Source organism: Lontra canadensis, unplaced genomic scaffold (genome assembly GCF_010015895.1).
Source record: "Lontra canadensis isolate GAN:19392208 unplaced genomic scaffold, GSC_riverotter_1.0 scaffold23, whole genome shotgun sequence".
Classification (NCBI taxonomy): Eukaryota; Metazoa; Chordata; class Mammalia; order Carnivora; family Mustelidae; genus Lontra; species Lontra canadensis.
In genome coordinates, this window is record NW_022631017.1 from 2,884,989 (window position 1) to 2,897,813 (window position 12,825).

General features: G+C 41.3%; 1 protein-coding gene across 4 annotated transcripts in view; it reads left to right on the forward strand.

Annotated features, from left to right (window-relative positions):
* The window catches only part of RCAN2 (regulator of calcineurin 2), a 264,074-nt gene that overhangs the window by 232,180 nt on the left and 19,069 nt on the right, over nucleotides 1-12,825 (forward strand). For all 4 annotated transcript variants that reach the window (XM_032862009.1, XM_032862010.1, XM_032862011.1 and 1 more), the window contains one exon: nucleotides 9,318-9,491. In XM_032862009.1, coding sequence (XP_032717900.1) covers nucleotides 9,318-9,491 — 174 coding nt within the window. The remainder of the gene's footprint in view (nucleotides 1-9,317; nucleotides 9,492-12,825) is intronic.

The window sequence follows — 12,825 nt, forward strand, 5'->3', positions numbered from 1 at the left end:
TTCATTCCGGAGATTCAAACATTGAGGGAAAGGGTCCCCATCAGCTGAGAGTGATACCAGCAGCATGTTGCTTTAGCCATCCTACGCCCCTGGACTCCAGACTCCCTTGTGACTGTACAGTATCCTTGTCATTCTCTTAGGCGTATTTCCTGGAAATTGAGTGAAGTTTCAGCTCTGAGGTCTTCTTTGTATGGGCCTGTACCCAGGCCCTGGCAAGGCTCTGACGATGTGTTTCACAGTCAGATTTTTTTTTTTTTTTGTAAAATTTATAAAACTTATTTCTTGTGAATTTCTTGTCCTCATTAAAAAATATTCCATTTTGGCGCCCCTTTCGTAGAATTTTGCCTACAAAGGATGTCCCAAGTTATCAAAGCTAGAAGCTCCACAGAGCTGAGGCCGACCGCCGTTCAAGGATCATTTCAGTTTGTAGTCACTGTGCATTTTATTAGCTTCAAGGACTTTTAGGGGGTGGGTTGTCTTTCCAGTTCTAAATGTGTGGATGGCAGCACAGTGAAATAAGAGAAATGGAGACTTCCTTTGCTAGAATGGAGTGAGCGTGAGCTCTTGGACAGAGAAGTTACCCTGCCACTGTGGGCTTTAAGGGCGGGAACAAAAGAACAGACTAGAACACAGGCCATGGAAAGTGTTCTGCTGAGAGAAGCAGGTGATGAGGTATTAGGGCCAAGTGGGTCCTTTTAGAGTTTGGCGCTGAGTTTTACATCTTTGTCTCTCAAAAGGACTCCAGTGAGAAGGGGGAAAGGCTTTTGTGCCTTTACCAGCAAATTCTCTTCTCCCAAAGCAGACGTGTGACCCGAGGTCTGTCCACTTCTCTTATCAGTAAAGAAGGGGTGAGCCTCCTTTTCATCATGATTTTCTATTTAGGTCACATCAGAACCACAAAAGAATCAAAGCATTATTTCATACAATTCTGTCTGGCCTTAGAAATCCTAACAGGTTAAAAATCCCGATGTAAAAATCCCCCCCTGCACACCTGCTATCCCTTATTAACAGCAGCGCTCCTTCCGACAGGAAGCCCTCCCGAGCAGCCTGTAAAATCCAGTACGATCCCTAAACATGGGATTTGCCCAGGACTTGTCAGTGGAACCCATTGAGAGGTGATAAACCGAAATGAATTGTCTCATTCCTCAGCAGGTTCTGGGAGGTATTATCTGCCCCATGAGAGCCCTGTGATTTTGAGAAAAGCTGAATTTCTTATTAAGATAATTTATACCCACAGGGATCATAAGTGAGAATATTGAAGCATACGTAAAGGCATACAGCCTCGTTTGGAATGTGGATGAAGGCAGCATCAGGCCCCCTAGCAGTGGGATCTTCAAGCACTCTTCCTTCAGCTTGACAGTGCTGGCTTGCTTGCCCTCATTCTTCAGACCTCTCACATGTCTGCGTGTTCTCAGTGACCCTGGGTCGTCTGAACGACTTGAACTTCCTAGTTCTGGTTTTGATAACGAGGCAGTCCGGTGGCTTTGTGGAGGTCACTGACTTCCAGGGGCTTCATGTGTTATTCAAAGACAGGAACAATCTCAACTTATCCTCAGACGGTCCATCCAGAAAAGCAAGGGTTCAGTGACTTCACAAAATTGTGTATGTGCAGCCTGTCTGGCTAGGAGTTAAACGAAGGGAATATTGTAGTGTTCTAATATTCTTTCTGCAAAACACCTCGGGGTTTTTTATCGAACAATTGAAGAAAATACATTGAGCACTTCCTAAGTCTTCTTGAGTTTACAAAACAACAGTCGCTTCCTTTTTTTTTTTTTTTTTAAGATTTTATTTATTCAGTTGTCAGAGAGGGAGAGAGAGAGAGAGAGCACAAGCAGGGGGAGCAGCAAGGAGAAGAAACAGGCTGCCTGCGAAGCAAGGAGCCAGAATTGGGGCTCCATCCCAGGACCCGGGGATCCTGACCTGAGCCAAAGGCAGACGCTTAACAACTCAGCCACCCAGGCATCCCAGTTGCTCCCACTGTGTCTGGAAACTATAATGGTTCACCTGCCACTTGGTTTTGTTCCATAACTTCTGAGGACAGTCGTCTTCACATCACTGGAGCTTCTTGGTAAGGACTCTGGACAGATCCCTCTGTCTGGTGTTGAGGCCAGGCTCATATTTACCCTCAAGACCCTGAGAGGACTGTATCACCGGTGAGGAATGCCATCTCGTGTTTGCCTTGAGAAAGATTAGAAGCAAAATGTTGGCCCACCCATGGCCCATGTTCAAGACCGCACGAGAAGTTTTCCTAGTTTTCAGGAGGGCATCCTGTCAGAAAAGCTGCTCTTGTGAATCTTTCATAATGCAAACTCTTTGCGTGAAAAAAATAACTAGACCTCCATGGCCCCAATTTATGTCTCTACCCTTGTTTTCCTCTTTTTTTTTTTCTATACTCAAGTTTCTATTTTGAGATTTATTTATTGTTTTTATTTATTTGTTTATTTATTTATTTATTGCCATCTTGTATGTCTTTATAAGCCATGTTCGAATCTTTTTAAAAACGTGGAGCACAAATAATGCATAAAGGAACAAATAATTGTAACACAGATGAAGTTAAGAAGATTTAAGGAAAACCGCAGTGAGCCTCTGCAAGCTCAGAGTCCCGTTCGTAATGGTCCATCTGTACAGGTCCCTGCAATTTCAAGACTGCTCAAGAAAAGCAAATACGTTTAAAGGTAGAGATTGTAAAATCCCGAAGTGTTCATTCTTGAGAGCAAATTACTCCCCTTCCTTCTTGTTGCACTCCTCCCACACATACAGGTTGTGTACACATGCCTGTCTTGCCAACGCTACCCTGGAATGACCCCGCTATCCACTTACCACTCACCTAAAAAAAAAAAAAAAAAGGCAGAACTGTATCGGCAGGCTCTATTAAAAACCATCTGATCCCTAGTTTTTTGTAGACCTTTAGTGCTGCATAATCGCCTGCGTTAGTGTCCTAGGGCTGCTGTCACAAAATACCATAAACCGATTGCCTTAAAGTCACAGCAATTTATTACCTCACACATCTGGAGATTAGAAAACCAAAATCAAGTTATTAGCAGGACTGTGCTACCTCTGAAACCAGTAGGGAAATCCTTCTTCATCTCTTCTTAGCTTCTGGTACTTGCAATCTGCCGGCAATTTTTGGCCTTCCTTGGCTTATGGAAGCATCATTCCAATCCTCCATCTTCACGTGGCACTTTATGTCTCTCTGTCTTCCCATGGCTGTCTTCCTATGAGGACAACAGGCATCCTGGATTAGGGACTCCATTCTAGTATGACCCCCTCTTAACAAGTTACATCTTCAGGGACCCTGTTTCCTGATAAGGTCAGATTCTGAGGTACTGGGGACTTCGGCATAGCCTTTGGGTGGGGGAACATAATTCAATCCATTACACTGTCCTTTGACTTGTCCACATTTACTCTCCTTGCCTCTAGCTCCTCAAGACCTCAGTTTCCCTTCACCTTCCACTTCCCTGAGATGAGAAAGCCATTCTGTTTTGCTTGTTCCATTTCCAGACTCTTCCATTGTGACCTATCAGCTCTTTTCTCACAGGAAGAAATCCCTACAAGTCTTTCTGAAGCCCCTCTTCTTGTCTCCACCATCCACAACCCCCTCTCTCTCCTGTCTCCTCTCTTTCCTTCATCATAGTTTCATTTCGTCAACCAGTAAGCATCTCTCCATGCTACTAAAAATCTTCTTTTGATCTGACTTCCCATATAATTATCACCCCAGCTCCCTCTTTCTTGTTGCCAAGTTATCTTTCTCCACCTTTACCCTTCCATTCACCCCTCAATCCAAAATAATCCATATTTCACCTCCACATCTGTTCAGATAACTCTCAGGAGGATTACCAGTGGTCTCCCACTGGCCAAGACCATCTTCATCCTCTTCACCATCCCTGCAGTGTTCAGGTATGATCACCACTCTTTCTTGAGTGATGTCTCTTCTTCGATTTCCATTATGTTGTATCCTAAAGATTCTCACTAGACCTCTTGTCTTCAAACCAAGCCAAATAAATCCTTACTTTCTTGGAGATGTTATGGTACCACAGTTCTTGAAGGATGGTCTGCCCACTCCTACAGGTTACCAAGATCATTCTACATGAGGTCAAAACCATTTCCATAATAAGACTAAAACACTCTTTTCCTTTTCAGCTGTGTTGACATTTCACATGGTGCAGAAGCAATGGTGGTTAAAACTGCTGGTACTTGTGTACAAGTCAGTGCAGGGGCTGCAAACTATACCAGTTTTACCAGTATTCCTCACAGCCACAAGCTCACAGTTTAAAAAAAAAAAAAAAAAAAGGAAAGAAAGAAAGGAAAAGGAGAAAGAAAGAAAAATACTGATTTTACCTAAAAATGGCCTGAGGAATCCATAAAATTTATTAATTTTATTAACTTTATATCCTTGAACATATGCCTTTTTAATAATCCAAATAAAGAAATGGGAAGAACACATAAAGTACACTTCTGCATCACCCCAAAATACAGTATTTGACTTGAGGAGACATTGGAGGCTATTCTAAGATGAACCAGACATTTACTTTTCTCATGGAACACAATTTTTACTTGAAAGAACAACCAACAGTCAAACTGTAGTTATGCAGACTTAGATATTTGGCAGACATTATCCCAAAAATGAATGAATGAGCATGTTACGCCAAGGAAAATAACTGGCATTGTTTGTCACCAATGATTAGGAAAGAGGAACGCCTAGGTGGCTCAGTCGGTTTGGTCCTCGGATAGAGTCCTGCATCTGGCTCCTTCATCAGCAGGGAGCCTGCTTCTCTCTCTCCCTCTGCCACTCCCCCTGCTTGTGCTCACTCGCTCTCTCTCTCTCTCTCTGACAAATAAGTAAATAAAATCTTAAAAAAAAAAAAAAAAAGGACGGAGCGCCTGGGTGGCTCAGTTGGTTAAGTGACTGCCTTCAGCTCAGGTCATGATCCTGGAGTCCCGGGATCGAGTCCCACATGGGGCTCCCAGCTCCACGGGGATTCTGCTTCTCCCTCTGACCTTCTCCTCGCTCTTACTCTCTCTCACTGTCTCTCTCTCAAATAAATAAATAAAATATTAAAAAAAAAGGGGGGGAAAGAACTTTCAAGCTAAAAGTAGACTTTTGGAAAACCTATATTTACCAATGTGAATCTGACAACTTTCCAATTTCTGAAGAACTTTTATTAATATAGGTGGTAATATATCGTGCCAAATAGATAAAGGTGCAAAATAGATACATAGATCTTAATATAATCAAATGATAATGTTACTTGATTATAATCAAGATTATACATTAAATCAGATTTAGCTTTGTAGTATACTTTAAGACACTGCCACTTGTCGGGTTTTGATGAAATATCAAGAAAGGCTATTCACAAGGAATTTCAAAGAATATTTGAAAGGCTATTGTTACTCCTCCCTTTTCCAACCATGTGTTTGGGTGAGGTCAGCTTTGGGTGACACCCCTCAGACAAAACAGCATAGTGTAACAGATTGAACATAGAGACAAATGGGAGATTCAGGTCTCTTCTATTAAATCTGAAATTAAAGAGATTTGCAGAAATGTTAAAAAAAAAAAAAAAAGCACCGATCTCACTAAATTCTCTTGTTTTGGAAAATAGTTATTTTTCCTAAAAATATTATTTTAACATAGAATGGGCTTATTATTGTTACTTTTAAATATATTTGTAAATGCATATTTTTAAAAGTCTCTGGTACAATGAACACTGGTAGGTGAAACCCACATTAGCAAAAGTAAATCTTTAGGATTCCCCATAATTTGTAAGTGTGTAGCGAGGTCCAGAGACCAGAATTTGAGATCACTGCTGTGGAACTTTATTCAAACCAATGGTTACAGAGGGAACTACCTGTTGAGGACATGAGGAATTTATTGGGTTTGTGGAGCACCAGACTGGAGGAAAGTGGCAGCCAGGGGACAACAAAGTACCACTTTGTGTCTCGGCAGGGGATGGGGGTGGGGGGTGGCGACCTAAGCATGAAAAGCATAGATTTGTTCTCCTGCCAGTTGAGAGACAGACACCTGTGCTCTGTTCAGGACACTGTGTTGCCTAAGGGTAGGTCGCCATGCTGCACCTGCCTATAACGAATTTTGTCTCGTACTCTGTTGCCTCTGCCAATGAACTGTTTATCATGTCACTAATGGAAGAAAATAGATTTGGCCAGTGAATCCCCACTTCTTGGCCAGCTGTCACCCCATGCCAATACCGGTTCTCAAAAGAAATCTGCAGAGAGGACAAGCCAAGTACATGTTAGTTGATGGGGACAAAGATGACGATCACCACAGAGCTTGTGAAAACCCTGGCCCCTGAGCTCTGGGCCGAACCCCAGGTTTGGTGAAAGACCTATTTTGATTATCCACCTAAGCCCAAAACAAGGGGTATCAAAGAGGTTGCTGTCACTTGCCAACTCTAGCTTGAGGCAGTAGCTGCCTGGGGCCCTCTTCTGAGGATCAGTGGAGAAAACAGTGGCACTCAGTAGTGGACATCTGCCAAAGCCTTCCACATTGTCAGCCCTCTCCTAAGCCCAAAGCCAGGACTCCTTGATTTTTTTTTTTTTTTTTGCCAATCCAAGCTCTTGAGGCCAAACAGCTCCGAATAGCTGAGATGTGAGGCATAAAGAAGAAATACAAAATGCAAACAAGGGATTAGAGGCAAAGGAAAAGAACACTTCCCCTCCAGGGCTGGCCTCCATGCGTTCACTCAGGCCCTGGGGAAGGGATGGGGACGTGAAACTGGCAGTGGAATAATATAGACCTACAAAGACTCGAGAATTTTGTCCTAAGAAATAGGAATATTTCTCTATAGAAATAAGAGCTTTTAATCTCTTAATGCTCTTCATTCCTGAAAACTCCCCAAATTAATTAAACCATCAACTGTGGTATGACCAGCTGAGGGTACTGTCATTGTGAGGAACTAGAAAACATTGTATTCACCAGGACTCCTATTCAGGAAAGCACAGTATTGTCGGGAAATAATTCCTTAGTGAGCTCTCTTGGAGTGGTGGTGGAGGCCCCAGGCCCAGGAGTTGGCTGATCCCAAGGCTTGAGAGATGAAGGAAAAACTGTAGAAGGAATAGACAAGGAAAGATTCTTGTTTTGTTCTTGAGAGGGAAAGGGGAATAAGAATAAGAAAAGGGGAGAAAGAACCCCTCATATCTCCATGAATGTCATGAAACTTTAAAAAAATTAAAAATAAAAAATAAAACTTGCTCTGAATGTATCATTGGTGGTTCTGGACTGGATAGATAGGTTTATAAAGAGAAAGAAACAGGAGTCAAAAATGTGGAGAACTATAGGCATGGCCTGAGGAAATCTCAAAAATGGGCCAAACATTTGGAAGGGTCACAGGCCATGAACTTTAAGGTCTAAGACTTGTTGATGTGTGTGACTAGGAGGTCTTCTAGGAGGTCTTCTCTAACATCTGGGTTCTTTCTTCTCTGCAACCCCAGAGGTCTGTGATGTCACAGGCCCCCATCACATTGCTGATTCTGCTGGATGTGGTCACACATGAGCCATGGGTCATTTTATTGGTGCCCGTCTCTGACTCCTACTACAGCACCTCCCTCTTTGTCTCAGTCCGGCAGTGTAATTCTGTATATAGTGGAAAGTATCTCTGTGTTCAGGGTCACAAGGACTTTGGCCTGGTGGAGGCTCTGCCACTAACTGCCTGTGTGACCATGGTGGGTCTTTTTCTTCTCAGACTTCAGGATCCTGATTGGTAAAACGATAGAGGTGAGGAAGGAAAGGGTTAACTATTGCTTAGGTCCCTTACAAATCAAAATTCAGTAAATCTTGCCACTCCTTGGTACACTGTTGTTCCCACTTATACTCACACTTACAATATACCGTTTGTTTGTTCATTGTAGAAATAAAAGAATCAGGGTTTGTTGGTTTGTTAGTTTAAATAAAGGTTATTTACTTAGTAGCAGTTTCTCCACTGAGAACATACAGTAATTTAACATGCACTGGTTTTGTTACTTAGAACAAGAACTTTTTTAAAGCTAAGAAGAACAAGACAGATGGTATTTATATGTATACAAATGTGTGTGTGTGTGTGTGTGTGTGTGTAATTCTCTAATTTTCTTTCCCCAGCCTTATGGGCATTCTCTTATTTGTGACTGTGTCTGCCTCTCCCAATAAGATGTTAGACCGTCAAGGGTTGCAACATAATGATACTCATCTCTGTGTCCTCCTAAAGCCTAGAGACCATGCCTTATATAAAGTGAACATTTAACAGAGATTTGTTTAGCTGCACTGAAAACGTACCAAGTCAAAAACTTTAAATGATTGCCTTGTACTGTGATAGGTTTGGTTATGCTGTGGGAATAACATAATCTCCAAATCTCAGGGGTTCAATGCAATAGAGGTTTGTTTGTTGGTTGGTTGGTTTTTGGTTTTTGGTTTGTTGTTGTTGTTTTTGTTGTTATTGTTTTTCCTTGCCGAGGCAAACTCAACCATAGGATGGGTGGGAGGAGGGAGAAAAATATTTCTGTTCCTCACAGCCACTCAGGGACCCAGGCTGCGAAGAATCCTGCTTCCAAATGGTATGCCATCTGGAATACATGGCATCTTCAGAGAAAGAGATAAAAAATTCTTAAGGGCTTTTTCTTGCCTTCTGCATACATTTCATGAACCAGGACTAATCACATGGCACCAGCTAACTAGTGACACCAAGACTGATAATCGCTAATAACATCTATCACATACTTTACTTGATAGCTCTAGTATTTTGGTAATATGGACTTCTTTGAGAATCTTGTACCAACAATGATCCCTCTCCCCAGAAAAAAAGATACAGATACATGGAAACTTACTCAACACTTTGCATGATTTTCAGGTTTTTTATGCATTTCAAGCCCCATTGACTGCTCCTCTGCAGATCTCAGGACCCAGATTATAAATCCTAACACTGAATCCACAAGCATGTTAACACCTGGTAACAGACCAACAGATGAAAGAAAAAAAAAAAAAAGACATTACTAAGATGAAATCAGAGAGGGAGACAAACCATAAGAGACTCTGAACTCTAGGAAACACACCGAGGGCAGCTGGAGGGGAGGTGGGGTGGGAGGATGGGGTAATCAGGTGAGGGGCGTTAAGGAAGGCATGTGATGTAATGAGCCCTGGGCGTTACATGCAACTGTTGAATCACTGAACTCTACATCCGAAACTAATAATACACTAATTAAAAAAAATACATTACTAGTGTTCTGTTTTATTTGAGAAAAGCCTATTTATTTACTTAATTATTTGTGTTGGATCAGGCATCATGCAAGATACATGGCTGATGGATTTTCCTTTGTTGTTTTGTTTTTACCAGGAAAAATTTGAGGGCCTGTTTCGGACTTACGATGACTGTGTGACGTTCCAACTGTTTAAGAGTTTCAGACGTGTCCGAATAAACTTCAGCAATCCCAAATCTGCAGCCCGAGCCAGGATAGAGCTTCATGAAACCCAGTTCAGAGGGAAAAAATTAAAACTCTACTTTGCACAGGTAAGGTCATTCTTGCTCTACGTTATCTTCTGCTTTTTTAAAAAATGTAAATGGAGGCCTTTCTACTTTCAGGCTGGTTTGTAGTCTATAATTAGTTCATGGAGAAATAAACCTGCACCGTGGATCCCCAGGTGGGTACATCACAGAGGTTCAGAAAGCAGGCTGTAAGGGCTGACAGCCTGGGCTGTCACTGGGCAAGACACATACGCTCAGTGGGCCTCAGTTTCCTCACCTGGGAAAGGAAGAGGGTGATACACACCTCCAGCTGTTGCTGGGAGGATTAAATGAACTACTGTGTGTTCAAATGCCTGGCATTTGGTAAATACACAGTAAACACCAGCTGGTGGTCATAGTAAGAACGGTCTATTCACAACTACTCCGAAACTTCCTAGCAGGGTTATGGTTAAAATTTCAGTTATATCCTAGTTTTAGTGACTCCTGTGCTCGCTTCAGCAGCGCATATACTAAAATAGTTTTAGTGACTCCTATTCGTGAGAAAACATGACAAACATGGAAATCAATTTTGTGTTTATTTCATCCAGAAATAAATATTGGCTATTCCCAAAGGGCATGGGCAATTCTTGGCAATGCTCACAAAGTCCACAGCAATAAAAAATCAATGTCCTAGGGGTGTCTGGGGGGGGCTCAATTGGTTAAGCATCTGCCTTCTGCTCAGGTCATGATCCCGGGGTCCTGGGATCGAGTCCCACATCAGGCTCCCTGCTTGTTTTTGCGTTCTCTCTCTCTCTCTGACAAATAAATAAATAAATAAATAAAATCTTTTAAAAAAAGAAAAGAAAAAAGTTCCATCAGTGTCTTCCCTTCATCATCAGATATCTTGATCCATCCCTTATTGGTCAGTAAACATTGTTCCCATCTTCGAACTCTACAAAGGTGGCACAATGAAAAAACGTTGACTTTGCTTCTTTTAAAGGCCAAACAGTATTCCATTGTATGTAGATGCAACGTTTTCTTCACCCATTCATCTGTTGATGGGCATTTATGTCATTGCCACATCTTGGCTATTATGAATAGTGCTGTAATGACCATGAGAGTTAATATTTCTTCAGGAGCCTGATTTCAATTCTATTGGGTAAATATCCAGAGGTAGAATTGCTCAGATGGTGGTTCTATCTTTTATTTTTTGGAGGAACCTCCATATTGTTTTCTATAGTGGCTGCATCATATGCATTCCCCCCAACAGTATGCAAGGGTTCCAGTTTTTCCACATCCTTCCCAACACTTGCTGTCTTTTATCTATTTATTGGATTTTGATAATACCCATCCTGACGGGTGTGAGGTTATATCTCACTGTGGTTTTGACTTGCATTTCCCTGATGCTTAGTGACCTAAATATTTTTTTATATGCCTATTGGCCCTTTATGTATCTTCTTTGAAGAAATGTTTATTTGAGACCTTAGATCATATTTTAACTGAGTTGTTAGGTTTAATTTGGGGTTTTTTTTTGTTGTTGTTTTGAGGGATTTTTTTTTCTTGCTTTTGAATCATAGAAGTTCCTTAACTCTTTATCCTGTATATGGATAAGGAGATTAACCTCTCCTCCATATGGTTTGTAAATATTTTCTCTCATTCGTGGATTGCCTTTTCACTTTGTTGATATTTCTTTGGCTGTGCAGAAGACTTAGTTTGACATAGTCTTGCTTGTTTCTTTTTCTTTGTGTTGCCTGTGCTTGTAGTGTCATATCTATGAAAACATTATCAAGGCCAATGTCTTGAAGCTCTCCACTCTATTTTCTTCTAGGATTTTTGCAGTTTTGGGTCTTACATTTTGAGTCTTTAGTCCATTTTGAGTTAATTTTTGTATATGGGATAAGATAAGGTTTCCATTTCATTCTTTTATATGTGCATATCATTTTCCCAACACCATTTGTTGAAGAGACTGTTCTTTCCTCATTGTGTACTGTTAGCACCCTTGTTGAAGGTCAGTTGACCCTATGTTTTGGATTCATTTCTGAACTCTCTGTTCTATATGCCCATTGGTCTGTATGTATGTGTTAATGCCAATACCATACTATTTTGCTTACTGTAGCTTTATAATGTATTTTAAAATCAGGAGGTATGAGCTTGCTCTTTCTCAGGATTGATTTGGCTATTTGTGGTCTTTTGTGGTTCTATATGAATTTTAGATTTTTTTTCTTTTTTACCATTTCTTTAAAAAAAAAAAAGCCATTGGGATTTTGGTAAGGATTGCTTTAAATCTGTAGATTGCTTTGGACAGTATGGACATTCTGCAACATGGATGAACCTTGAGGACATGATGCTAAGTGAAATAAGCCAGTCACACAAAGACGAATATTGCATGATTCCACTTAGATGAGGGATCTAACATCATACAGTTCATTAGAACCGAAGAGTAGAATGGTAGTTGCCAGGGACTAGGAAGAGGGGGGAAAGGATGAGTTACTAATTAACAGATATAAAATTTCAGGTAAAGAAGATGAATATGCTTTAGAGATCTACTGTACAAATAGTCAACAATAATATACTATAGACTTAATTTGTTAAGAGAGTAGATCTCCTGGGGTCCCTGGGTGGCTCACTCAGTTAATCATCTGCCTTCGGCTCAGGTCTGATCCTGGGGTCCTGGGATCAAGCCCCCTGCTCAGGGTGGAACCTGCTTCTCTCTGCCCCTCCTCCTGCTTGTGCTCTCTCTTTCTCAAATAAATAAATAAAATCTTCTTTTAAAAGAGAAGGGTGGATTTCCTGTTAAATGGTCTTTTCACAATAAAGTAAAATAAAATGTAAAAAAGAAGAACATAGACTTTGGCCTCAGACCCATGTTTGAATCCCATACTGCCAGAAACTGTGTTACTTGTAGAGACCTCAGTTTTTATCTATTGAATCCCCACTTGTTTCCTTAAAAAGTTAAACAGAGAGTTACCATCTGACCCAGCAAGTATCCCTTCCGAGGTATACATCTAGAAGACTTGAAAACAGATCTCAAACAAATACCCGTACTCATATGTTCATGGTGGTACTATGCACACTAGCCGAAAGTTGGAAACAATTGGAATGTGCGTCAGTGGGTGGAGACAAACAGATGGTGGTCTGTCACTCACAGGGATGTTACGCAACCATCAGAAGGGATGCAGTACCGGGGTGTGCGAGGACGTGGATGAACCTGTAAATATGCGAAGGGAAACAAGCTAAACACAAAAAGGTCACATCATCTCATTCCGTTTCTGGGAAATGTGCAGAACAGGCAAATCCATAGAGCAGACTGGTGGTTGCCAGTGTCTGACTCGAGGCCAGAATGGTAGGAAATGTTTCATGGGCACAGGGTTTGCTTCGGGGCGATACAGATGCTTTGTCT